We start from the raw sequence: 27988 nt of genomic DNA on the forward strand, positions 1-27988 counted from the left end.
CACTGACGCAGCAGTCTGGCTGCAGAGGCCCCGTGGAGTGCGTGATGCAGAAAGCAAACAAAGAGTGGCTGCAGCGAGCAGGTGCTGGTTGCTTCACATTTTTTCGGGTCTCCGCTCCGGGGCTTTGTGAGACACCCAGAAAGGCAATCATATATATTTTAGAAAGGATGACATTTATCTTGACAGTGCCCTTTCAAGCTTTTGCTGTGGCTTTCCCGGTGGCAGAAGAGGACAGTACAGTCCCTCACGTGACATTTTAACAGGGCAGAGGGAGGCTAACCCCTAGGGTGAAATCCCATGGTTTCTTCCTCCTCTACTGACTCAAGTTCTTTAAAGAACACCCCACACAACGAGCACCTTTTGGACACTCTTCTGCCTTCCTCTGAGGTGGGTCGCCAACCCCTAGCAGGCAGTCTCCATTGTTCAAAAACACAATTGGAACGCTCCAGCCGAGTATCATCTGTTTGTTGCATCCAAGGTTCTTGGCGGTCCTTGCTAAGCCAGAATATGAACTGTCTGTTGTGTTTTCTTTAGCTTTCTGTCCATAGATCCGAGGCTGGTCTAGAACATACGGGTCAACCCAGCTTGTTCCTTGGGCAGTCTAAGTTCATGGAACAAGGCCCTCCAAGCTGACATGGCTCTGCTTCTTGGTTTCTTGTGCCCCTTTGCCTGGTTGAACTCTCCAACCTCCCTCTCCTCTGTTAAGAACACCATTTTAGACTGGGTCAAATTGGCCCTTCTGGGTCTTGACCTGCCCAAAATCCACATATCCCAAAGGCTCAGGGCAGCCGACACGTGGCTCTTCATTCATCCATTAGCCCAAATATCCTCCAACCCAGGAGGCAGTTTGTCATCCAAAGTCACAGGACTGGCTTCTTTCATGTCAAGTCCTTCTGCCCCCAAAGATGGACTGAGTTTCAGTCCAGTTCAGGTGGGTTCTCCACACCTTCTTCCTGTGGCTTATCTGCCTAATGCTAGATGAACACCACACAGTTATAAATACTCAGGTCAATATATATATGCAGGTAGAGATATATATATATTCTGGTCACTGTTTACACTTTAACAAAGAAAACCACTAGCCTGCTTGTTCTATTGTTTGTGCCACCCCGACTCCCATCTGCCCGTAGTGTAGCTGGCAGGAAATGTGAGCCACTGAGTCCCATAGGGCTCCTGCCTTACGTTGCCCCATCGCACTGGCCGACAGTCAGTTTCAAAGCCCCCTGCTCATGCAAGCTCTTGAGGGCCTTGAACTCCAAGGGCATGGTGTGGGGGCTGGCCTGGGAGGTGTAGCCGTACTTGAGGCTGTCATAATAGTGGTACTTGACAGGGTTCTGGTTCTGATCCAGCGGAAAGGGCCAGAAGCCGTAGAGGTAGATCTCGTTGCAGAAACGCGTAGCCAGAGTATACATCAAGAGGCCAGTGGTGGGTCGTTTGATGTGGACTTTGTTGGTCAGCCAGTATCTGAAAAAAAAAAAAACAAACGAAAGAGACAGGGAGAGAAAAACAAAAACCATGAGTTTGTGGAATTATCCTTCCCCGGAAGAAGATAGTTTTATCCCGCCTAGAAGCCTGCCTCCTGCCAATCAAGAATGCAGGGACCAACCAAGCTACTGATCCCTGGCCCCTTCCTCCAGTCAGGTAAACAGTAAACTGCTCCTGAAGCTGGGCACTTTCACAGACCTGGGTGTGTGGAAGTCTCCAGCCTGTCAGTATGCACGGATGCTGAGGTGAGGCTCAGAGACAATAAAGGCTTGCCCAAGGTACAAAATGGCAGGATCTGATTTGAACTTAGGCCTATGGAAATCTAAAGCAGGGTCAGCACGCTTTTTGGTAAGGGGTCAGGTGTTAAATAATTTAGGCTTTGCATCTCTGTTGCATATACTCAGCTCTGCCGTTGTAGCCCCAAATCAGCCATAAACAAACAAAAAAACGCAGCGGCCATCAAGTTGACTCTGACTCATGGCGATCCCATGTATGTCAGAGTAGAACTGTGCTCCACAGGTTTTCAATGGCTAATTTGTTGGAAGTAGATTGCCTTTCTTCTGAGGTACTTCTGGGTGGACTCGAACCAACAACCTTTTGGTTAGTAGTCAAGTGCATTAACCTTCTCCACCACCAAGGGACTCCATAGACAACACAAGTGGGTGTGGCTGGATTTGGCCCACAGTCGTAGTTTGCTGACCCCTGATAAAGCACTTGCTCTGGCCACACTGCCTTTCAGAGACCCACACTGGGCTTCCGTCTGCATATTGCCATCCTGAGTTCGGTACAAATTTACTCCCTTGCCTCTTGAGCTTCCCCGGATTTCCTTCCTTCCCTGCCTGCAGGACTGCTGTCCTCTGATACCATAGCCTGCCTTGGGCCATGTGTGACTTCACTGGAGAACTGACAGGTCACTGGACAATGGACCGCCCTGTGAGGCTGGGCACTGCCCACACTTTGTCTTCTAAAGGCCTGTCACCTGAGTCTTGCTGTGTCCACCTCTGAATCTGCCAAAGGGTAATGAGAGGAAACATGAAGGAGTGGGATGAAGGGGTCTCTGTGTTGAGTCGGGCATGGTGCTACACTTTGTACGAAGACTATCTCAGTGTACCTTAATCAAGGATGCAGGGAGGATGGTGCCTACCTCCATTTCACACCCTAAGAAATGGAAGGTCCGAGAAGGTAACTTATAAGACCTGGGTTTAGTGACGGTTCCATCACCAATTATCTGTGTGACTTTGAGCAAGTCACTTCTCCCAGCTGGACCTCTTGTTCTCATTGATGCAATGATGGGGTCACATGGGATCACCACGAGTCAAAAATTGACTCAATAGCACCTAACAACAACAAAGTGCAACGATGCAACCCAGTCCAGATGATCTCTGAGATACCCCCCAAGTGCCAACGATCCAAGACACTTTCTGCAGAAGTCAAAAGCATTAATGCTATTTGCCTTTGTTCTTGCTTTCCATTGCAGTTCTTTTCCCACGTGGATTTAGAGCTCACTGTTATGTGTACTCTAGACTATTTGTTGTAAAAATTTCCACTTAACCTATAATGAATCTCTTTAAATGCAGTGTATATGCCTTGGTGGAAAGACATACAGGCAGTCCACAGACTGAACGAGTTCCACTTCGATGTCTGTCTTTAAGTTGAATTCGTACGTAAGTTGGAACAGTTAGGTATGGTTTGTATCTAAACTGCAGGCCTGCCACGCGGGGTACAGAGGTGGTGCTTGGGGCATGCTGACGGTGGGACCAGCCCTTTCTGAGCTCCAAGGGAGGCGGGTGCGTTTGGGCTCTCTGCTCACCACTGTGGGCCAAAGCTGGGGCACCATGACACAGAGGCCTGCCCATTGCCAGCAGCGGGCCAAGGAACCGCTGAGGCACCTGTGCGCACGGGAGAAGCGCGGGCCATTGTGGGAGCCGAGGGCCCGAACACCGAGTCATTTTTTTCCTCATAGGCTTTTCAGGGGTTGGTTTGCAACCACAGGGTGTACGTAAGTTGAATGTTTGTAACCCGGAGACTGCCTGCAATTCCTTACCGTAAATTCCTCATCACTGCATTTCCAGACCAGACACTGCCCACGTTTTTCTGTCCTTAAACAACCTCAGTAGTTCCCTGTATTAGTTTCCTAGGGCTAGCCTTAAAGTGGGTGGCTTTTAAGAACAGAAGTTTATTGCCTTACCGTTCTGGAGCCTGGAAATTGGAATTCAGGGTAAGGGTAGGGCCATGTTCTCTCTGAAGTCTCTAGGGGAAGAATCTTTCTTGTCTTTCCCAGCTTTTGGGACCCCAGGACTCCTTGCCTTGTAGATAGATGTATCTTCACACAGCTGTCCTGTCAGTCTCTCTGTGTCTCTTCTCCTCTTTTATAAGGAGGCCACTCGGGTAGGGTTAGGACCCACCTTACTCCAGTCTGATCTCATGTTAACTGATAACATCCTCAAAGACCTTCAAAGATCAAAAAAGGTCACGCTCACAGGTACATGGGTTAGGACTTCAACATAACTTTTTGGAGGGCATGTTCCAGACAGAACGGTCCCCGCCCCACATACTCTGATTTGCCTCTGTGAAAAAATTCACTCCCCAGTGGGAGTGAAGGTCAGCGCAGTTTCTGAGGTGACACCTCAGTATGGTGACGTGTGTGACTTTGTAATCAAACACACCAACTAAATTATTAACTCATGCCAGATGTAGAAGTATGCCTGACAAAAAATATTTACGTATTGCTGAAAGTTGAAACTGTTTCATGCTATTCAAAGGTGTGTGTTTGGAGGGAGGCCCCCAAGCTTTCTAGAGGCCCAAGTGCCTCCTTCCTTTTGCAAAAGCCTCCTCCTGCAGTTCAAAAAAGGGAACCCCAAAACATTCCAGAAAGTCACCTTTAAACTGTTTTTGTGAAGGAGTTAGCCTTTGAATCAGAAAAGGTTCCTAATTACTTGTGTAATTTCAGTAAATCTTGTAATACTTGATATGTTGTTGTTGTGTGCTGTCCAGTTGGTTCTGGCTCATCACAACCCTATATGACAGAGTAGAACTGCCCTCACAAGGTTTTCTGAGCTATAATCTTTATGGCAGCAGATTGCCAGGTCTTTTCTTCTGCTGAGCAGCTGGTGGGTTTGAACTGCCAACCTTTTGGTTAGTAGCCAAGAGCTTAATCGTTGCGCCACCAGGACTCCGTAATAACTGATATAATAAAATGTATTTAAGGACCCCTCTCTACCTCCTAGCCCTCCTCTGTTTGTCATGCCGGGGTGATGTGAATCTTTCCCGAACCATTGCTGATGGAGGTCATGGTCACAGAGGGCCAGAGTCAGTGTGACAACGACCCTCCTAGATGGCCCTCTAGACAAGCACCCTTGTTTCATAAGCTGGTTATTTGAAACCTCTTTCCATGCTCCTCCTCCTACCTCATCCTGTCTGGGCCAAGAAATTTTCCTGTAGCTGAATTCTCTACCCAGGAATCAGGCGGAGGTAACAAAGGTAGAGGACAGGACAATGGCTCCAGTGAGTACAAATACAACATAGTTAAAAAATAATAGGAGCAAGTGTTTGTGGCAGTACTGCAGACCTTCATCATTTCTTCTCTGCCCTGGTTAGAAGTCCCTATGGCCATAGGCCCCATCGGTGGCTCAGTGGTAGAATGCCTGCCTTCCATGCGGGAGACCTGGGTTTGCTCCCCAGCCAAGGCGTGTTGCTGTGATACAGAACAGGAATAGGAAGAAAGGCCTGGCAATCTACTTCTGAAAATCAGCCAGCGAAAGCTCTATGGATCACAATAGTCTGATCCACAACCGATCACGGAGATGGCACAGGACTGGGCAGGTTTTGTTCCATTGCACATGGGGTCACCATATGTCAAGAACTAAGTCGATGGCAGTTAACACCAATGGCTATAGCCCAGCCCCATGACTCACCCTCCACGTTGTAGCCCTCCACACAGAAATCCAGTCATCCCTCTGCCTAAAACTTCTGCTTGCTCCAGATAAAGTCCAAGTCCCATGGCATCAAATAGAAACTCTGCAAGACCTGGCCTTTGTCTACCCTCCAACCAGCTTTACCTCGCTGCCTCCCAGACAGAATGCCTGCAGCTCCCCAAGGCACTGAGCTGTTTCATGAAGCCAGCCTCAGTAGCTCCATCTCTAGTCTCCTTTATCAAAGGTCCAAACAGGATCCTTTGTGGCTCTGCCTTGGGCTCGAACTATACTAAGTGTCTCTCCTTGGTGTACTCCATCCACTTGTGCCCCAGACCCTTTCCTGGATATGGAACGCATGGCTGCAGGGGGCAAACAGTCTCTCCCACCACGCTGGGGCTCCTGGAGGGTCATCTGTCCTGCCATCTCTGGGACACCTGTCTGGGCCTTGAGAGCAAAGACTGCTGAACAAGTGAACGGTCATTTTGGGAGTGGGAGGGAGACTTCTCAGAAGAACTCTGTGTTTGTATAGTTGGGGTATGGTACTTTCTTTTCTTTTCTTTTATACTGCTAACTTTCTATGGGCTGGGGTGGGGGGTGCATTGGGGCAGGGTACTGCTGGTCTCCAAGAGAAAGTTCTGGAGTGTGAGGGGCAGTCTATGGGCGGCATTTCCCATGGAGGCGCTGGCTGGGGCTGGGCTAGATTTCTTGCTGCTCTGCTTATGCCCCTCGTGGCTTGAGGTCCCCACCTCCTCAGTCACGGGGAGACAGGGGTTAAAACGAACCCAGAAGCGCATCTGCCTTCCAAGTCAGCTCCTTCCGCCAGAACACAGAAAGGGTTTGCACTGAGGTATCATTCTGCCCCGACAGCTGCTCTTATGGAGGTTTCCAGGTTCTGGGTCCTGGGGGAGGATGTGGCCAGGCTGGACGTAGATGCAGTGCAGGGACCCTGGTGCAGGCCCTCTGGCCCGCCTGGCTCCAGGCTGACAGGGCACCCAGACACCTCTGTCCTACTTCAGACAAGGGAACTCTGTCTACAACACAGACGCTGGGAGCTACTGCCAAGTGGCAAATTGGCACTGCTCCCTGAAGGATTTGCACAAAGCTAGAGCTACTGGTTGTACCACCTGGACGTTTCCAACCGGCTGTCTGAGATCAGGGCTCTCAGATGACTGCATCTTCTCCACCGCTGCTAGAGCCTACGGGCCAAGTCTAGCTGTCTGGTTTGACAGGCCCATTTCATGCCTCCTTCTCCCCTCTCCAAACTTCCAAACCGCATTTACTCAGACACTTCCCTCCCTCCCTATTGCCCAACTGAGGTCTGAACCCAATTTCAGGAACTCGCTCTCAAGCACTTTATCCAGTGTCCCCATCACTGCACCCTGTCTCTGGCACATACTTCAGGCCTCAGAGAGGGTGTGAGAAGGGACCAAACCTCCCAGCTGGTAAGCGGTAGAATCGGGGCACTTCTGCAGGCCTTTTGGTTCCAAGACCACGTTCTTTCCCCAAATGGTGCAGCCTCAACAACGACATGGGCAGTGGGAGAACGTGGCTGGTCTAACGTGATCATACTAGGACTTCCCCACATCACCCTCTGCTTGTTTGCCAGCTAATATTTAGGATGTTCACTCTGCAGGATGCTTGATGCTGACTGGCGTGGTGGCTGGTTAGGTAAAGGGCCCTTCCTTAAACCACCTTGGCTGTCTGTGCTCAATGGGGCTACGATGAGCTTGGGGGGATCCTCAGGACCAAAGGGAGAGACAGCAAAGGAGAAGAATCCTAGAGGGCAGTGGCTGATACCTAGATCCTCCCTGCTCCACAACAGCCTTGGCAAGTGCTCACCCAGCTTGGCTTAAACACCTCCGTGATGGGGAGCTTGCCCCATCCTGAGCTAGTCCATTACATTTTTAACTCTAACTCAGTGGCTCTTGACCTTGGCCGGACAATGGGTTCACCTGAGGAGATTTAAAAGGACCCATACCTGGGTTCCACCCCCAGGAGCAGATTGAACACGGGAGTTTTAAAAAACCACTGCAGTATGTACTTCAAATGTTTAGCCAAGGCTAAGAACTCTTGCTCTAACTAGTAAGCAGAACTATTAAAAGAACTCAAGAGTGAGGCACATTTAAAGAAAAAGAGGGGAGAAGAGTAAGAGTTACGAATAGTTGCAGACTTTTAAAGACAATTAGGCCTGGCGAACTCCAATGACTTGGTAGGGATATAACTGAATAAGCTGGGAGTTGGGATGTCTAAATGCAAAACTGACACTTGGCCTTGGTATTTTCTAAGACAATAGTGGGTGGTGGGGATTGTGGCATCCAAAGGGCAGCCAATTTTATTGTCATGTGGGAAAATCAGTCCACTGAGCCAGGTTTTTTGTTTTTTCTTTCCAAGAGTACCAAAAATCTGAAATTGCGTGCAAAATTCTCCAAATTTGTAAATGTTGGTAACTAATTAAACAAATTTTAAAACATCGTTCGAGGTCCTCATGAGTGAGCCAAACAGATCATGTCTAAGGGAAATCCACGGGCCTCCACTTCCAGTTTATAGAGAAAATGAGCAACACAGCTAGCTGGGACAAGATGCAGGCCTCCCTGACCCCTGGTCCTTGGGCATTTTTCACCCCATGTTGACTCGGGTAGGCTGGGGCGGGGAGTGAGCTGGCTATAGCTGTGGCTGGTGCCACTCTGGGACATGTGAGCCACGGCACACGGTGGCATTAGAACACCTGATTGACATTCACTCCCTGAACGAATTCAAGCCCTACTACCGGACAGATACCATATCAGGGATTTGTGGTTTGTTTGTTTTCTGATAGTGAGGTCTGAGCACGGGAAGGCTTTCAGAAATGAATTTCTTCTCAAGCTATCAACACTCTGCCTAGAAAGGGCGAGAAAAGAATTTGATCAGCGGTGAAACATCCAAGTAGCTCCTAGGTGTGTCTGAGGATTACACAGCCATGTGTTGGCCCTTTATGTGTGCTGTTTCCTTCACCAAGATGCCTGTCCCCAACATGTCCCTACTCCACCCAAACTAAGCACAAGAATCATGCCTTCCTGGAAGCCTTCCCTTTGTTTACCCTTCTCTCCCTGGATCAGACTGAATGAATCACCTCTACCTATCATAAGTGGAAACCCTGGTGGTATAGTGGTTAAGAGCTATGGCTGCTAACCAAAAGGTCAGCAGTTCAAATCCATCAGGCTCTCCTTAGAAACCGTATGGGGCTGTGTCCTATAGGGTTGCTATGAGTTGGAATCGACTGGACAGCAACAGTTTTTTTTTTTTTTTTTTTTTTACCGATCATGAAAACAGCTACCTGGCCAACTGACTGGAAAAGATCCCTATTTGTGCCCATTCCAAAGGAAAATGATCCAACAGAATGCAGAAATTATCAAACAATATCATTAATATCACACACAAGAAAAATTTTGCTGAAGATCATTCAAAAACAGTTGTAGCAGTACATCAACAGGGAACTGCCAGAATGTCAAGCTGGATTCAGAAAAGGACTTGGACTGGGGGATATCATTGCTGATGTCAGATGGATCTTGGCTGAAAGCAGAGAATACCAGAAATATGTTTTTTACCTGTGTTTTATTGACTATGCTAAGGCATTTAACTGCGTGGATCTTAACAAATTACCAATAACATGACAAAAATTGGAAATTTCAGAACACTTCATTGTGCTCATGAGGAACCTATACATAGACCAAGAGATAGTCATCCCAACAGAACAAGGGAATACTGCATAGTTGAAAGTCAGGAAAGGTGTGTGTCAGGTGTGTATCCTTTCACCATACTTACTCAATCTGTATGCTGAGCAAATAATCCAAGAAGCTGGACTGTATGAAGAAGAACGCAGCATCAGGATTGGAAGAAGGCTCATTAACAACCTGTGATATGCAGATGACACAACCTGGCTTGTGGAAAGTGAAGAGGACCTGAAGTACTGATGAAGATCAGAGACTACAGCCTTCTGTATGGATTACACCTTAACATAAAGAAAACAAAAATTCTCACAACTGGACGAATAAGCAACATCATGATAAATGGAGAAAAGATTGAAGTTGTCAAGGATTTCATTTTGCTTGGATCCGCAACCAATGCCCATGGAAGCAGCAGTCAAGAAATCAAATGATGTATATTGCACTGGGCAAATTTGCTGCAAAAGACCTCTTTAAAGTGTTAAAAAGCAAAGATGTCGCTTTGAGGACTAGGGTGCGCTTGCCCCAAGCCATGGTATTTTTAATGGTCTCATATGCATGCAAAAGCTGGACAATGAATAAGGAAGACCAAAGAAGAAATGATGCCTTTGAATTATGATGTTGGTGAAGAATATTGAATATACCATGGGCTGTGAGAAGAGAGAACAAATCTATCTTGGAAGAAGTACAGCCAAAATGCTCTTTAGAAGCTAAGATGGTGAGGCTTTGTCTCATGTCCTTTGGGCATGTTATCAGGAGGGAACGAGTCCCTGGAGAAGGACATCATGTTTGGTAAAGTAGAGGGTCAGTGAAAGAGAGGAAGACCTTCAATGAGATGGATTAACACAGTGGCTAAAACAATGGGCTCAAGCACCGCAACAATTGTGAGGATGGCACAGGGCCAGCCAGTGTTTCATTCTGTTGCATGTAGGGTCACTATGATTCGGAACTGACTTGACGGTACCTAACAACAACAACCTAACATGAGTCCTTGGGTGGTGCAATGGTTAACTGGTGGTACAGTGGTTGACTGCTAGACAAAAGGCTGACGGTTTGAGTCTACCCTGAAGTACTCTGGAAGAGTGGCCTAGAGGTCTAGTTCTGAAAAAAATTAGGCTTTGAAAACCTTGTGGAGCACAGCACTACTCTGATACAAATGGGTTGCTATAAGTCAGAGTCAATTCGATGGAAACTGTTTTTTGTTTTCCTTTGTCTTGTTTTAATCTATTATGAGATTTGTTTCTCCGTCTCTTATTGTGCTTATCAACTTGGGCTGATAATTCATTACTGTGTGTATTGGTCTCCAACAGGAATCTGTACTATGATCTCTAAGAGAGCAGAGGCCATGCCTTATACTCCTTAGAAAGGGAATTGAAAGGCACCTGCCTTGGTGCCTGGTGCATAGAAGGCCCTGTGGCAGATATTGGTGCTCAACAAATATTCCATACACTCTCCTACATTTCCCAGCTTCCTTCGTAATTGGGCTGAGTTCATGTGACCAGTTCTGGCCAATAGGCTATGAGAAGAAATGCGTCACTTCTGTGCCAACGTTCTTTAAGCATGGGTTCTTCCACTTTCTTTTCCCTGCCTCAAAGAACTTCAAAGCCTCAGGTTATGATGGTGTCCTCATAAGATGGGAGAATCCTAGATCCCTGAGTCACTGGTTGGAAGAGAGCATCTTGAGTCAACCCACATCACACTTTACCAGAGTGAGAAATAAACAGCTGTGCTAAACCACTGGGATTTCAGGGTTTGTTACTGTAGCATAGCCTGAAATTGATGATCCTGACTAATGTTGTGCTCAGCCAATGTTTGATTCCTACAGAACTAAAAAATGGAAAGAAGTGGAAAAGAAGAAAGGGGAAAGCTAGCAATGCAAGCAGCTGTGACTGTGGCTGGCTAGGACAGCAATAAAGATGCCCAACCTGTCAGATTGATGCCAGGCTTTTCCCCTAGACTCGCTAACTGGGAAAGGTGTTAACAGCAAATGAAGTTCCGGAATGAGCCGTGAGCTGAGTGGCACAGAGGGACCCCATTATTTCCTACTCTGCCTCGGCAGGTAAACAAGAACTCCTGAGCGATGTCTGATGGGGACACGGGGCCATCGGTTGATGAGCAGCTTGTGATAGAAGCTGACTGAGTTATGCAGGAACAAATCACTCTCGATTTCCTTTATATCTCCTTAGTCGCGTTGGGCATCTTGTAGACGATTGCTTTCCTTAGGATAACAGCTGGATGTTAAAACAGAAACTAATTAATTGTGCCTTCCCAAATGAGGTTAGCTGGTGCATCCGGGATGTTGTATTGACAATGCACCTTTAATATCTCAGTCCTGAGATTTTAATTAGAAGGCAACGTCATCTCAAAGAAGGCAGTAATTATTTTCCAAATTGGCTACCCCAGTTGCCATGACTGTTAATCACTGTATTTTATGAGACTAAAAAACCAAACCCACTGCCATCGAGTCGATTCCGACTCATCGAGACCCTATAGGACAGAGTAGAGCTGCCCAGTAGAATTTCCAAGGAGCGCCTGGAGGATTCAAACTGCCATCCTCTTGGTTAGCAGCTGTAGCACTTAACCACTGCACCACCAGGGTTTCCTTTATGAGACTGGGCAGTAATAAATGAGGATTGCCAAAATCATCTCCAAAGTATATTCGTTCTTCTCGCTGGATTCCTAGGCTCTGGACATGGCAAGGATGGTGGCTGCCACTATTGGAAAAGGTGACAAAAAGGGTTTTCTCAAGACGCTAGAAGTGCTTCGTGGGATGGAGATAGCTCACATGTCCTTGAGAAGCAGGGACATTTCACTGGTGGTTGTCAAGAGATACTGGGTGAAGCAAAGCAGGGGACAGAACTCTCTGATTCCTGTTCCCCTGTCATCCATATAAGTAGCCTTGGCCCTGCCCAGCTTCGTAGTAATAGTTGGGGGTTTTGTCCAGAATCTGGGGCTGGAACGCACAGCCAGTCCAGCTGTGGCGATGCTCACGGCTGATTCCTGGTCCCCAGGCCTCCAGGCTTACCCAGCCAGTGCTCTACCTCAAGTCAGCCAGGCTAACCTCAAATCTGACCATGCCACTGAGAACTCTCCAATGACTCCTGATGGCTACAGGACACAATCTAATTGTCTCAGCAGGGCTTGGGAAGCCCTTGTGACCTAGGCCTGCAGATCTCTCCGCTGTGTAGTGTGCACGGCCACTCTGCCCCAAGAACTTCTTCCCTTTCTTCCAATACACCACCACATCCCCTGAGCTCCCAGCTCCCAGTTCCTTCTCATTAGCTCAGCTTCCATGCCACTTCCTGCAGGAAGCCTTCCCGGACCTCCCTTGATGGTTTTGTGCCCCATGTGTTATTCTTTCCCTATTATAGTACTTGTCATGCTACATTATAATGACTTGTTGGCTTGTCTTTCTCCTTTTCTACAATTGTCAATTCTCTGAGCAAGGGGACTGACTTCCTGCTTCTTAGTCACTGTATATCCCCAGAGCCCAGTGGTGTACAAGCCAAAGCAGGTCCTTCACATATCTGTAGTTAATGAAACTGTGAAAAAAAAAAACAAAAAACTAGAAAGCAGAGGCCAGGGTGGACTTTGGAGCACTGTCAGAAGAGATGAGCGAGCCCAGCCTCATTCTAGACCCTTCTAGGCAGCCACTAGGTCTGTACATCTGAAAGGCAGGCTAACAGCACCCTAGATAACAAGTGGCCAAAAGAAAAGAAAATAGGTGATGTTGGTTACTCCCCAGGGGTTCCCCTGGCTACAGGGTGGGCTTGTGAAGGAGCCAAGAGACTGCAGCTTGTACACAGGTATGGCCTCTGTCCTCAGAGGCTCAGCAGGACCATTTCCGGAGGGTTTAAAGGCTCTGAAATTTAAATTGATGCTGCTGCAAACAGGAAAAACAAAACAAACAAAAAAGAAATGGCAACAACATTTGATCTCATTCATGACTAAAGGAATCCAATTTCAAACAACAATAAGATGCAATGGTTCGCTGAATTGGCAAAGATAAAAAATGTGGATAACACACCATGTTGGTGAGGTTATGGGAAAACAAGCATTTTCAATACTTCATTGGTGGAGGTGTAGATCTGTACCTACCTCTAAAAAAAAAAAAAAGGGCAATTTGGCAAGGTCTATGGAAACTAAGGAAACCCTGGTGGTGTAGTGGTTAAGTGCTACGGCTGCTAACCAAAGGGTCAGCAGTTTGAATCCTCCAGGCGCTCCTTGGAAACTCTATGGGGCAGTTCTACTGTGTCCTATAAGGTCGCTAGGAGTCGGAATCGACTCGATGGCACTGGGTTTGGTTTTTTTTTATGGAAACTAACGATGCCATATAGGCATCTCCCTTTTTAGCAACTGCGCTTAAAGCAAACCCTGTTGTTGTTAGGTGCTTTCGAGTTGTTTCCGACTATAGTGACCCCATATGACAGAATAGAACTGCCCCATAGGGTGCTGTAATCTTTGTGGAAGCAGATCACCAGGTCTGTCTCCCGAGGAGTCACTGGGCAGGTTCAAACCGCCAACCTTTCAGTTAGCAGCTGAGCACTTAACCTTGTGCTACCAGAGTACCTTCTAGCAAACCCAGAGATACACACATTTGCACACATCAGTACAAGGTGTTCACTGTAACTCTGAGTAGGTCAGCAAAAGATTGGAGACAACTGCAATACCCAGCAATGGCTTCTGATGATAGAAATTACAGTGCAGATGCACAGCGGAGCACTTGGCAGCTGAGAAAGAGAACAAGGCGGTATGTGTTCTTCTAGAATAATTTCCAGAATAAAGCAAGGTGCAGTGCTTAAAACAGGCTCCCTTCTGTGTAAAAAGGGATAGTTCTGGAAAGATGCACACACAGAACACCACTAGCAGGTGAGGAAGGACGGGGGGCTGGGACGAAGACTTACATTTCACTTTGGATGCTTTTATGCTATTTGGACTTTTCCTTTTACTGTACACATTGCTTTGGTTTGTTTGTTTTTTCAAAGAGAGAGACAATTCATTAAAAAAAAAAAAACCAGTGCCTATAGCTATCTGTGCTTTAAGCCCACAGACCTTCGCCCCTTTCTTCTCACGTAGCACCACGGAACAGGCTTCCAGAAAGGCGAATCCAGTTTGCCCCAGTCCCTTTCCATTGCAAGAGACTGAGGCCCAGGGAGGGGGACGACTGGCCTAGGGACACACTCTCTGGACAGTGGCAGACATGTCCAGGAGGCACACCTCCAGCCTGCCCTGCTCGCCCTTTATTCTTTGTACCTTGGTTACCCTCTCCCGGGGGCCTCAGGTTTCTGCTGCCTGCTGACAGGTGAAGGGCCTGCTCTGCCGATGTGCCCCTCTAGCCCTGGTGGAGATGTGAGCTGCGTCAGGGCCATCCTGAGGCCCAGGCTCAGCACCAGTTCACTGTCCTTCTCTACACAAAGCCTGTGGGCTGGATGGGCCCTCGGGCATCTTCCTGGCCGAGGCGCCACCCTCTGTGTGGGTGACAGCCTCCCCCATTGTCGTAATTGAATTAGGGCCATGCACTACCAGCTGCCAGTATGGTTTCCCACTTTCTGAGGCCATACTCAGTTGCCTCAGTGGGTGTCTCTTCCCCTCTGTTGCTCACTCTCCTTGTCAACAGCTAGCCAGGGTGCTGTGCTGCTCCGAGGCAGGCAGAGCCAGAGGGTCCTGGGAAAGCCGCTCAGGCTGGAGCAGGGGCTGAAGCCGCGTTGTTGGCACCAGAGGCTGGACCCTGCCGGCTGCTGGTGAGAGCTGGAGGGCAGGCCGGCTGCTCAGGGCCTCTGTGCCACACTCCACCTCTCTCTGCAATGTCTGCATCTGCCAACATCTCAAATGGGCAGCAGTCTTGAGAGTGCCCTGTAGGTTAGAGCGACAGTCCCAGCACAGACATGTTGAACTAAAGAATCTCAGAGAGGGAGGGGAGGCCATCTAACTGACTGTCCTGTGGCATGGATTTCCCTCTCCACGTCCCCTGGAAGGGGCATTCCTGGCTGCCTGAACACCTTCAAGGATGCTGAGCTCACCAGATCTTCAGAGGCGGCCAATCTTGTTTCAGTTGATCTTTATTTGTTGGAATGTTTTTTGCAGTTTCCAGATGAACCTCAGCATTCTGTAGGTCCTCCTCTCCCAGCCCTACACCAGGCCAAATCTACGAGCCCCTCAAGGACAGGTTGTTGCTGTTAACTGCCGTCGAGTCAGCCCTTGACTTACGGTGACCCCGCACAATGGAATGAAACTTTGCCCACCCTGCACCATCTCCAGGACCAACTGCGGATTGGACCGTTGTGATCCATAAGGTTTTCACTGGCTGATTTTCAGAAGTAGGTCACCAGGCCTTTCTTCCTACTCCATCCCAGTCTGGAAGTGCGGTCAAAACCTATTTAGCATCATCATAGTAACATGCAAGCCTCCCCTGACAGATGGGTGGTGACTGCTCATGGGGTATATTGGTTGACAAGTCAACTTTTGAATTTCTCTGCCACTGTGGTCCCTCTCCAGTCCTGGTACCCAAAACTGAATGTGATTCTCCAAATGGGATTTGACCAGGCAGAGAAAACAAGGCCACTGCTGACTTCAGGTGCTGTGAGCTAAGATCATTTGATCCTTCTGAGCAACCACGGCTTGCTATGACTGGCACCGTTCGTCCCTCTGGACTTGCACAATTGCTTTGAACCTAAGTAGAGAATCTTGCGTTTGTCCATATGAACTCTCTTCCTCTTAGATTGGCTCATTGCTTCAGCCAGTCACTAGAAATTTGGATTCACTCTGTGGCTGCAAATATTCCCTACCCCCTCCCCTCCCAAATCATAAAACCAGTCCGCAGTTGCCATGGAGTTGATTCCCATTCATGGTGAACCCATGTGTGTCAGAGTAGAACTGTGCTCCATAGAGTTTTCAATGGCTGAAATTTTGGAAGTAGATTGCCAGACCTTTCTTCCAAGGCACCTCTGGGTGGACTTGAACCTCCAACCTTTTGGTTAGCAGCTGAACACATTAACCATTTGCATCACCGAGGGCACCCGGAAAAGTCATGTGAACTTGCTAAGCAGACCATCACTGCCCTCATTTAAATCAGTGATAAAAATAGGGACAGGAATAGAGGCTGGTAGCAGGCTCACAGAGAACTCCTTGAGGTTAACATGGGTCTAATTAATTAGTGCCCTTTGGGAGTCAGTGGTCGACAGTAGGGATCTATCTGGCAATGCTATGAGAAGGCGCACAGTGGGAAGAGTAGAGACCTTTGAAGCCTTTACCTTCTCTCCTTGCCATGTTGCATCACCAACTTTGATGTACAGACACCACTTCTCCAGTGTGGCGACCCCTGCCCACTGAGCTCAGTGGGCCCCCAATCCAGAACCGAATAGGTGCAAATTTCTGGGGCAGTGGTGCACTACATTAGAGTCAGATAATATGGTTCAGCTCTTGGCTCTGCCAGTTACTGGCTGGGCGACCTCGCACAAACCACCCAACTAGACTGAACATCAAGTTCCCGTTTGCAAAATGAAGATACTAGGGTTCTCAAAAGTCCCCCATCTCTCCACACACTCCACAGACAGGTGGTTTATTGGGCAATGGATTTTTAAAAAAGGAAACAAGATCGTTCTGTAAATCGTAGTCCAAGACAGAGGCGAGCCCTTCCTCTTATCACAGATGTTGCCCCCCGTCTCGCTGGCACCCTTACTGGAGCCTGCACCCTACAAGGTCCATGGTCCTGTGGAGGGAGAGATTCATTGGCAGAAATCCATTCCAACGCACCTGAAGCCCCTCTCACCAATTCCTCCTCCACTTGCTAAAAGCACAGACCCACCCCAACCTTCTCTCCTGTACTTTTTCCTCCCGGAAGTTCCTGCAAAGGAAGATGTTACAGTCTCAGGATTAGCAGCCTGTTTGTTTAAAGGGCTGATTATTGGAGCTTAGTGCTATTTTGACAGATGAAAGTGAGTCAATTATATGGCTGGAAATAGCTCTGGCTTCCTAGGCTCCTTCCAGGTGGTTGCCCATTCTTGTCCAAGGCATTTTTTCTCTATTCACCAAAAGGCAGTCCATTCCCTTCTTTTATTCCCCCGGACCTCCAAAACATCTAGGGAGATACAATGAGTGGCACTGAGCCTAAGTCCATGGGATCTGAGCTGCTGTGGCAGACTCACTCTGTGACGGGGTGGCGTGTGAGGTTGCTGGCGTGGCGTTGGCAGGTAGACCTCCAGGGTAAGGAATGTGGCTCCAGGGGGCTCTGTGTCCAAACAGGTGTCACCCTGGCTCCATCAGCCACAGTGCAGCAGTTTCTTACTGAGCCTCTCTCTAGGTCTTTCTTGGGGGCAGTGAGTTTCGCATGTCAACACCCACCATCGTGAGACCAGTGCTGGCACGGGTGTGGGTGCTGCAAGAGTCACCTCTATGAGGATGACAAGAGTCCTTTGTGGGTGGCTCAGGGGGCTTCCTAGGGTCTCAGTGAGTTATGTTAACGCCCAGTGAAGAGCATTCTAATGTTCCACGGTCAGCAGGGAGTTTGTACCCTGGGCCCCTTCATGAGCCCAGAGCAGGATTGTGGTCAGCTGCGTGGTCAGATGGGCAACTGGCTGCAGGGTCTGACCCCAAGCTGGGAGGTCAGGAGCGTGGAGGGGTATATTTGTAACAGGCATCTCAAATTTAATATGCCCAAGAAAGAACTCACTTTCTCAACACCCCAAACCCGTGTGGGCTTCTCCAGCTCTCCTATCACAGAAAAAGTTTACCCCCCTCTCCCACCATCCTCTCAGTTGCTCAAATTCCAGTCCTAAGAGTCATCCTGGATTTTTCCCTTTCTCTCACGCTTCAAATAGAATTCATCAGCAAATCCTGCTGCCTCTACCTTTAAATTTTAGAGCAAATCTGATGAAACAGGTGCACCCTTCTCTGCCACAATTCTTGTTGAAGCCACAGTTGTTTCCTGCCTGGGCAATTGCAACAACTTCCCAGAGAATGCCCTTGCTTCCGTTCTTGCCCCCTTACGGTCTATTCTCCATACAACAGCCAGAAGAATCTTTTTAAGGCATGAATCAGATCCCGCCACCCATCTCCGTGCCTACACCTCAAATGTAGAACATACAAACCCCTTCTCTATTCTAGATCCTGCCCCTCTTGCCGACATCATCTCCTGTCCCTTCCTCCTTGCTCACTCCATTCCAACCACACTTGTCTTTTGCTCATGAACATAAGCTCCTGCCTTGGGGCCTTTGCACTTGGGGTTCCCTCCACCTGGAAGGTTCTGCCCCCCAGATCTGTGCATGGCTGGTGCCCTCTCCACACTCAGGTCTTAGCGCAAAGCTACATCTTTCCAGAAATTTTCCTGATTGCACTATCTAAAAGTATCTTATTGACTTGATTGCCTATAATTTATCTTCTACAGAAAATGGAAGTGCTTAGAAGAGCAGGGGGTTTGTTTTATTATTACATCACAGTGTTTAGAACAGGGCTTGGCACATAGTAAGCACTCAGTAAATAGTTGTTGAATGAATTTGTTGAGGTTTTAAACATGTCTGCGAATTCTCTGACACCCCTCCTGTTGAAAGGTGGGGTTTACATGCTCTCCTCTTGATTCTGGGTCACCTTAGTGACTTGTCAGCCAATAGGTTATGGTAGAAGTGACACTATGTGGTCTTAAAGGGCAATACGCCTTCTGCTTCCATCTCTGGAAGACTTTTGCTAGAGCCTGAGCCACCATGTAAGTAGTCTGACTGCTCTCAGACTGCCATGCTGTGAGGAAGCCCAATCTAGCCCATGCAGAGAAACCACATGCGGAAGTCCTGAGGTTACATGAAGAGAGAGAAATGCATGGTCAAATGCCAGCTCCTCCAGCCCTCTACTATTCCAGCTTCAGTCGCCATTGGACTGCAGCTGTATAAAAGACCCAGAGCCAGAACCATCCAGTTGAGCCCTTCCTGAATTTGTAATCAACAGAAATTGTGAAAGGTACCATATGTTTAAATAACATGTGCCTTCTGTTTGTTTGCCAACTGCACCTTCCCCTCCATGAGGCATCTTCCTAAGCATTGCTAGGTCAACTTTTTTTACATGTTGCTATAAAAAAATTAGCATAGCATGATTATGAAAATACCTCACAGGGAGAGAGGGTGCTGTTGGCAGACAAACATAGAAGGTATGCGTTATTTGCATAAAAATGTGGTAATAAAATGTTTCTTGTTTTTATAAGCCACTAAATTTTGGAGTGATTTACTTTACTGCAATACAAAAAAACCAAACCCGGTGCCTTCGAGTCGATTCCAACTCATAGCAACCCTATAGGACAGAGTAGAACTGCCCCATAGAGTTTCCAAGGAGTGCCTGGTGGATTCAAACTGCTGACCCTTTGGTTAGCAGCTGTAGCACTTAACCACTATGCCACCAGGGTTTCCTTCACTGCAATAGATAACTGAAATAGAATGAATACATACTTAATATCCAACCAGTCTCCGATGGCTGCTGTGGCTGTGTGCTAGCACTATTCCTAGCCAGTTTATTGGTCAAAGTGCCCAAGCCTATGTCAGGTCACATGGATGGGAGCAAACAAACCAGAGGCTGGAAATTAAAACTTATTTAGCCAGGATTGTTGAAGAGCCTCACTCAGATGGACATACACTTATTGGTAGGAATAGTTTAGGCCCTCCCCAACATTCCCTATTCATTCTCCTTAATTCCTGGATCCCTTTTTCTAGAATTAGAGATCCATCCAGGCCAACATGATTGGTTACTCCAATCCTTCTCAGGGAGTGGGTTACTGTGCTTTAATTCTTCCTATCTTGTTCTTACTCCCTAGGCGAAGTTTCTCCTCCATTTCAGGGAGAGGGCTTTGTGGACAAAAACATTCCCCATCAGATCTTCCTTTAGAGATCTCTAAGCCCTGTCTCTAAGACATCCTCTGCAGAGTTAGAGAAAATGACACCGGGAAGTAGAGATGATGTAGCAATGATGATGGTGATGGTAACGATGATAACATTGACTGAGTGTCTCTCCTGGCATTTTACTACACATTTTACATACAATATCTCATTTGGTCTTCACCCCCTCTGACGTTATTGTCACTGCCCCTATTTTACTGATGAGGAGACAGTTTTAGAGAACTTAAGGTGACTTATTGGAAGATATTTGAAGTCAAGTCCATTGAACCCTGATTCTATTCTTGAAAATCACCTAACAGGGATGGCAGATGTATGACACACCAGCCAACATCTCCCCTCCTATGCTCATGGCATCTGTCCCCACTGAGCCTTGATACAGCCTCAGGATCCTCCTCAACACAGCTCTCCAGGCAGGCATGACCAATTGGTCAAACTTCACATGCCAGGTGAAACCCACTTGCCGCTCCCCTCATTTCTCAAGAAAGGAAGGCTCAGAAAAGTCAGGTGACTAGCTAGGGTCACACAGCTTAAGGGTGGTGGGGCTGGGATGGAAATGCATCTGACAATGAGTGTTGCACACGAAGCATACTCACCCACGGACGGCGTGCAGCAGGCGCAGGGAGGGGTATGCAGTACGCACGTTGACGTGATGCTTCAGGATGAGCTCATTGACCCACTCAACACGCTCCTTGCCACCCCTGGCCATGAAGGCCGGGATCCACAGAATGCTGCCATTGAGGCTGTGCAGCCGCTGCAGCAGCTTCTCCCGCCATGTGGCATTGACCAGGTCCTCGAAGGCCCGCTGGATGACTGATGGGTTCATGGTTACCAGGTCTGTCTTGAGCCCCACATCCCGGGCATACTCCTGCACTGGAGCCAAATTGCACCTGCCAGAGAAAACGGCAACATAGTTCCTTTGAGGAAGCTGAGATGCCATCCTTTGCTTTTCCTCTCTCCTCTGCATCCCTAAACAAAGACTCAGAGCATCTTCCTGCCCTTACTGGACCCTCTGTCATCCTCCTCTTTCTCTTGCCTCAAATAGTTACTGAGCTCCTGCCATATACTAGACCCCAGGTATGTAAAGTGTTTGTGTTCTGGAGTTCAAAATCTAGGACAGGAGAAAAGAAGTAAGGAAATTCTCAGTCCACAAGATGACGGTGTACTGGGCAGGTAACAGAGGAAGGGCTCTGAAGGCCAACTCCCAGGATCAAAACTCAGCTCTAATAGTTTCTACCTGTGTGACTCTGGGCAACTTGCTCAACCTCTCTGCACTTCCTTACAGCTTCCTTATAGTTAAGGAATAGTGATCTGTCTGTCTATATGTCTGCCTGACTATCTACCTACCTACCTACTTATCTGCCCACCTACCTATCTACCTACCTACCCACCCACCAACACCCACCCGCCCATCCATCCATCCATCCATCCATCTACTTATCTACGTGTCTATCTATCTAGGTATCTATCTATTATAGCTAGCTATAACAGTTCCTTTGGCTATAATAAATCTCACAATGACATCCCTCTCACAAGGATTAAAGGAGCTACTATACACCCCATACTCAGAACACTGCTAAACCACAGTAAGAGCTCAATAAATGCTAACTATTGTCATCATCCCCACACATCTGCCAATTTGTCATGATGTGGTGGCTTGCATGTTCCTGTGATGCTGGAAGCTATGCCACTGGTACTTCAAATCCCAGCAGGGTCACCCATGTTGGGCAGGTTTCAGCTGAGCTTCTAGACTAAGATAGACTAGGAAGAAGAACCTGGCAGCCTACTTCTGAAAAAATTAGTCAGTGAAAACCTTATGAATAGCAGTGGATTGACACAGTGGCTGCAACAATGGGCTCAAGCATAACAACAATCGTGAGGATGGCGTTGGGCCGGGCAGTGCTTTGTTCTGTTGTACATAGGGTCACTAAGAGTTGGGACCAACTTGATGGCACCTAACAATACAACAGTTGCCATCATTATTATGGGGAAGGAGGAGTACCAGGTGGTCTTCCTAGAGGTGGTGACCACTGAGGGAAGTCTGGAAGGGTCCACAGGTGGACAACCAACAAGAGGGAAGTGCTTCTCCAGCATGCCAGACCGTAGACTACCTCAGGCCCTTGTTTAAGATTTCCCAGGTCTCTCACCTGGAGATTCAGATCAACGGTTGAGCTTAGGGATTGATATTTATTTTACAAGCTTCTCAGCTAAGTCAGGCAATTTTAGGAGATGTCATGCCATGTACCGTATGTACAGGAAACGCATGCAAAGGCACAGAGGTGTAAACCAGCAGGAGCATTTAGAGGAAGGCCAGGAGATGTGCTGGAAAGCCAGACAGGGTGAGATGTCAAAGTGTCTGTGAATCAGGGACTTGGTTTTGAGGGCCATAGGGAGCCACTGAAGGCTTTTAAGCAGGAGAGTGATGTGGACAGATTTGCATTTTAGGTTACCAGTTAGATAAGAGTAAGATTAAGCTTTGGTATGTATCAGAGGGGATGGAATGGGTGTTGGAGGACAAGGTAAGCGGCCATTGCAATCTCTTGCTGAACCAGCCAGGGACCCTGATGGGGGGTGAGCAGCCTCTATTATTCCACCAGAGGTCTGTTTTTTGAGGGACCCTCTCTCCTTTCTGGGTCCTGCCTGAATGTGCACACTGTGTCCCTAGCGTTGAACATGGGGACTGTGCACAGTGGAGTGTGTAATCTTGTCTCAAAACACCATTTAGGCCTACCCCAGAGACACAGAGTTCTGTGAGAACCATGTATATAGACCTACAAGTTGAAGGACAAATGTGTTTGAGTAGCTCTCTCCTTGGCGCTTCAGGTTCCTCTTTCTATGTGTGTGTGAACAGGTGTGTGCATGGCACCAAGGAGTGAGGCACGGCAAGCTACAGCCATGCTCCTCAAAGGGCACTCCACACTCCAGGAGCAGCGGTATCCCCTGGGACCTTGTTAGAAATGCAGAGACTCAGGCCCTGCCCCAGACCTGATGACACTGCATCTTAATAAGCCAGGTGATTTGTACACATGTTAACATTTGAGAAGAACTGGGCTACAGCTTTGTACAATATTCCTAACGAAATGACCTCAGTCAGTCCAACTCACCCATTTTAGAGATGATGAAACTAAGGCCCAGAAAGGGGAGTGACTGCTCCAAGTCACATGGCAAATGGACGGCAGAGGCAAGACTGGATTTCAGACACTATACTTGTAAGTGTCCAAAAAGGAAACTATTGGCCAGTATTTGTTGTTTCCTCTGTAAATTCCTCGGGCAGAGTCCAGTGGAGCCCAGAAAACTCACTGTTGAAACTCATGACTTGTGACAAAGGAAGAGGCATGGCTATCTATGTGACACTAGGGCAGAAAGGCTGCCCTCAACCCTGTCCAACACTGTGACAGGTGACCTGACCCCATCAGGATGTAGATTTTACCCTATGCCCTCACTCGTAACGCCCACCCCACCCAAGCCTCACACCTTCTCTGGTCTCCAATCAGACAAACCTGTCACAGTTCCTTCCTTCCTTTCCCATAACCTCACCAATTTCTAGGTTGAAAAACAGAGATGGAGCCATTGGATATTCCCCGCACAGCCAAAACCTGGCCAGGGATAACACAAACAACCCGACGTTGGCTGCCAGCCCATGGTATCTCTTCAATCACATGGATTCAAGAGTAATACAGCATATCTTCCCATGTTCGAAGGGTCAGTGTGCTCTATGATAAGGCTACTTCCCAAAGGCCCAGGACAAGGAGATTTTTGTGGCAGGAATGGTCCCAGTAGGAAGATGAGATGAGGTATGCAGTTCTGCCCAGGGCTGGGAGCTGTTTGGAATGAAACTCGAGGTTCTGTGTGTCCTACTTTTGACCAGGGAACAGCAAGGCCTTGTTTCCAAGCCTGTCTGGGTTGGAGTCAGGTGTCAGGACTATGAATACCTGTGTTCAAATGTCTCTGGTAACTGAAAAGCAAGAGCCAATGTCTTAGAGAAAACAATGGCCAAGTACAAAATTGAAGTTTCTCTATCTCCCCAGCACATCCCAGCCTTTGACCACAGGGTAATAAGGATACTTTGAAGGGTACCACCTTGCAAACTCGGACCAACAATTTGTTCCCCCTGATGATTTTCTTACTAATCTTCAGCACCAGGTTATAGGTCAGGGTTTGGCAAACTTTTTCTGTAAAAGTCAGATAGCAAATATCGTAGGCTTTGCAGGCTACACAGTCTTTTTGCTGCAACTATCCAATCTGCTGTTACAATGCAAAAGCCGCAACCAGTACCAGTTGGCATTGAGTTGATTCTGACTGATGGTGACCCCATGTGTGTCAAAGTAGAACAGGGCTCCACAGGGTTTTCAAATGCTGAGTTTTTGGAATTAGACTGCCAAATCTTTCTCCCAAAGCACCTTTGGGTGGACTTGAACCTTCAACCTCTTGGTTGGCAGCCAAGCACATTAATAGTTTGCAGCACGCAGTGACTCCAACAGCAGCCATAGACAATATATGAACAAACAGGGGTGGCTGTGTTCCAATAAAACTTTATTTACAAAAACTAGAGGAGGGCCATAGTTTACCTACCTCTGCTTCAGATCAGTGATTCTCAACCTTAGCTGGAACCACACGGACTGCCTGAGTTACATGCCCCTTTGATCGATTTAATTAGTCTGAGGCACAGTCTGGGCACTGGGACTTTTAAGAGCTCCCCAAGTGACTCTAATATGCAGCCAAGGTTGAGAACAGCTGCTCAGAGAGTAACCCGACCAGTGTTCTCATTTCACTCTCTTGGGACAAGTGGCAACACTAGATCTAAATATACACTGCTGCCTTGGGGCCAGAGCACCTGCCATGTTACCTTATGACAAAGCTGTGTGTGTCAATCTCCTGCCCACAGCCGCTGTTCAGCAAGACCCCCGAGTTGCCTACGATGGCGCACGTCCGGAAGTGCCTGTTCTTCAGTGGAGAGGTTCTGGGGAGGAGCTCATAGAGATTCTGGGACACGTTCATTGTGCTGTCTCGATCGAAGATGTAATGAATAATGTCGCCGGGCTTCAGGGTCCCCTTCAGGACAGAAATGTCCTTCTCGGCATCGAGAAACTTTAAGATTTGTTTCCTATAAAAACCAAACACATGTGACGACAATGTCTCCCTGTTAGAGATGCCCTCTGCCAGTCCTCGCTTTTCCTGTCCCACCATTGCTCCTCACGGCTGCGACAGCCCAGCAAACAGCTATAGCATGCTAATTGCTGAAAAGCCCTCAGAGTGGGTTTCAGGCAAGAATTGTCAGAAAGGGGCCAGAGCTGGTTGATGTGGTTACGCCCTCTTCCTACAGAGGTGAAAACTGTCCTGGGAAATGACTCCATTAGGCTGAGGTGAGCTCATCACAGGCCCCAGGAAAAGGATGACCCACTCTACTGGTTTGCCCAGAAACTGCCTTGGTTTTAGCACTGAAACTCCCGAGTCCCAGGAAGCCCTTCAGTCTGTGGCAAACTGGGGCAGCTGGTCACCCTACATTACACTCCCCTCAGGTAGTGGGATTCTGATTATCATTGGACAGGAAGTCTTGAACAGGAACAGGAAACCAGAATGACATGTACCTCATTCATCATTGGTATCTTTTCTTCCATGGGAGCGTTCTCTGAGCCAAGGGGCCACCCCAGAGCAGAGAATGAGGATCTGGACAGTGTGAGGTATATGAAAAATTCTAACTTTGAGAGACTGAGAATATGGCCTGCTGTCCTGTGAGCTGGTCCATTTGTAAAGTGTGTCCCCTCCCTAACAAATCTCTGATCAGTGTAGGCTTTGTAACTATTGGCACTTCTTGGTCCCACAGGCAAGAGTTCTTTTGAGTTGTTCTATAGCAAACATGATCAAAAGATGGCTCTCTAGGCTTTAGAGTGACTTTGATTTGAGGGAAGAGTTCTCAAATCATTCAGCAAAGTACAAAGATGAGATGGGGAGGGGTCAGGAAAAACATGTGTATAAACCCCTCAAATCACCAGGGAAATTGTACTCAAACCACACAGGCCTGCCCTTAGGAGTCTGAGGATCCTGGATGGCAGGTTTTATTTAGCAGACACATTTTCACAAAGCCATTGAGAGGTGGTAGATAAAGAACAGCAAAAGTCATCCAAAAGATCTTCAGAAATGATTGAAGTAACAGAAAGAAATTTGGTACCTAGGTCAGACGAAATTAATTTTATTTTCTGCAATGAGTCCTTCTCTAGAAAGGATGCAGTGATGACAGACTTTTTTTTCCACAGAGCTCTGGAGGGACAGAATCTTCATGCACTTTGCAAATGTGAAAAGCTGCAAGATGGTGTCCCCATTGCACAGATGGTAACCCTGATGCCTGAGAGCTTGATGGCTTTGAGAGTTTCACAGCCTGTGGTGTACCCCAGAAGGCTGCACGCTCAATCACTTGGGGAGCTATAAAGAACTCAGAAGCTCCACAATGAGCTCTGAGAAATTCTGAGAGCAGTCCAGGGGTTGTTGTTTGTGTTGGTAGCTGCTGTTGAGTAGGTCCCTGACTCATGGTGACCCTTTGAAAAATGGATGAAAAGCTGCCTGGTCCTGCGACATCCCAATGATTGGTTGTAGAGCAGACCATTGTGATCCATAGGGTTTTCATTGGCTGATTTTCAGAAATTGACTGCCAAGCTTTTCTTCCTACACTGTCTTAGTCTGGAAGCTCCGCTGAAACCTGTTTGCAACACAGCAACACACAAGCTCCACTGAAAGCGGGGTAGTGGCTGCATATGAGGTGCATTGGCTGGGAGCTGAGCCCTGGTCTCCCTCATGGAAGGTGAGAATTCTACCACTAAACCACTAATGCCTCATTAGTTCAGGGGTGAGCACTCATTAATAAGCTCCCTGGGAGATTCTAATGTGTCTAGGGTTGGGAGCCTCTTGTGTAGCCAAGGGGCAGCTGGAACTCTTGGCAGGGCCTACACCCTTCTTTCACTTGTCTTTCTCTATTAATGAACTGGATCTCTTGCTATCATGCAGGGAAAACAACCTCGCTGAATAATTTGTACCTCCTGATGGAAAACAGAGGCATTGTTTTACTTTACTGGTTGTCGTCTGTCAGTGGTGGCTTCAGTGTTGCTGTGATGTTGGAAGCTATGCCACTACTATTTCAATTACCAGCAGGGTCACCCATGGTGGAGAGGTTTCAATGCAGCTTCTAGATTAAGACAAGCTGTGAGGAAGGACAATCTACTTATGAAAAAATTGGCCAGTGAAAACCTTACGAATCCAGTGGTTCATTGTCTGGTATAGTGCCAGAAGATGAGCCTCTCAGGTTGAAAGGCACTCAAAACACAACTGGGGAAGAGCTGTCTCCTCAAACTAGAGTTGACCTTAATGACATGGATGGAGTTAAGCTTTCTGGACTTACATTTGCTGTTGCGGCATGACTCAAAATGAGAAGAAACAGCTGCAAACATCCATTAATAATTGGAAAATGGAACGTATGAACTATGAACCTAGGAAAATTGGAATTTGTCAAAAATGAAATGTAATGCATAATGATCAATATCCTAGGGATTAGTGAGCTGAAATTGACTGGTATTGGCCATTTTGAATTGGACAGTTATGTGATCTACTATGCTAGGAATGACAAATTGAAGAGGAATGGCATTGCATTCATTGTCAAAAAGAACACTTCATGATCTATCCTGAAGTGATAGGATAATATCCATATGCCTATAAGGAAGACCAGTTAGTATGGCTCTTATTAAAATTTACACACCAGCCACTAATGCCAAAGATAAAGAAATTGAAAATTTTACCAACGTCTGCAGTCTGAAATTGATCAAACACACAATCAGGATGCATTAATAATTATGGGTGATTGGAATTTGAAAATTGGAAAAAAATAAGAAGGATCGGTAGTTGGAAAATATGGCCTTGGTGATAGAAATGACACCTGAGATTGCAGAATAGAATTTTGCAAGACCAAAGACTTATTCATTGCAAATACATTTTTTTCAACAACACAAACAGTAATTATACACATGGACCTTGA

General features: G+C 47.4%; 1 protein-coding gene across 2 annotated transcripts in view; it reads right to left on the bottom strand.

Annotated features, from left to right (window-relative positions):
• Nucleotides 1-1178: 1178 nt before the first annotated feature.
• ST8SIA2 (ST8 alpha-N-acetyl-neuraminide alpha-2,8-sialyltransferase 2) overlaps nucleotides 1179-27988 on the bottom strand; it is an 86758-nt gene continuing 59948 nt past the window's right edge. For both annotated transcript variants that reach the window (XM_010593847.3, XM_003413902.4), the window contains 3 exons: nucleotides 24815-25072; nucleotides 20565-20858; nucleotides 1179-1464 (listed from right to left, as the gene is read on the bottom strand). In XM_010593847.3, the coding sequence (XP_010592149.1) occupies nucleotides 1179-1464; nucleotides 20565-20858; nucleotides 24815-25072 (838 nt within the window). The remainder of the gene's footprint in view (nucleotides 1465-20564; nucleotides 20859-24814; nucleotides 25073-27988) is intronic.

The sequence above is a fragment of the Loxodonta africana genome, chromosome 13 (genome assembly GCF_030014295.1).
Source record: "Loxodonta africana isolate mLoxAfr1 chromosome 13, mLoxAfr1.hap2, whole genome shotgun sequence".
In the NCBI taxonomy this organism is placed as follows: Eukaryota; Metazoa; Chordata; class Mammalia; order Proboscidea; family Elephantidae; genus Loxodonta; species Loxodonta africana.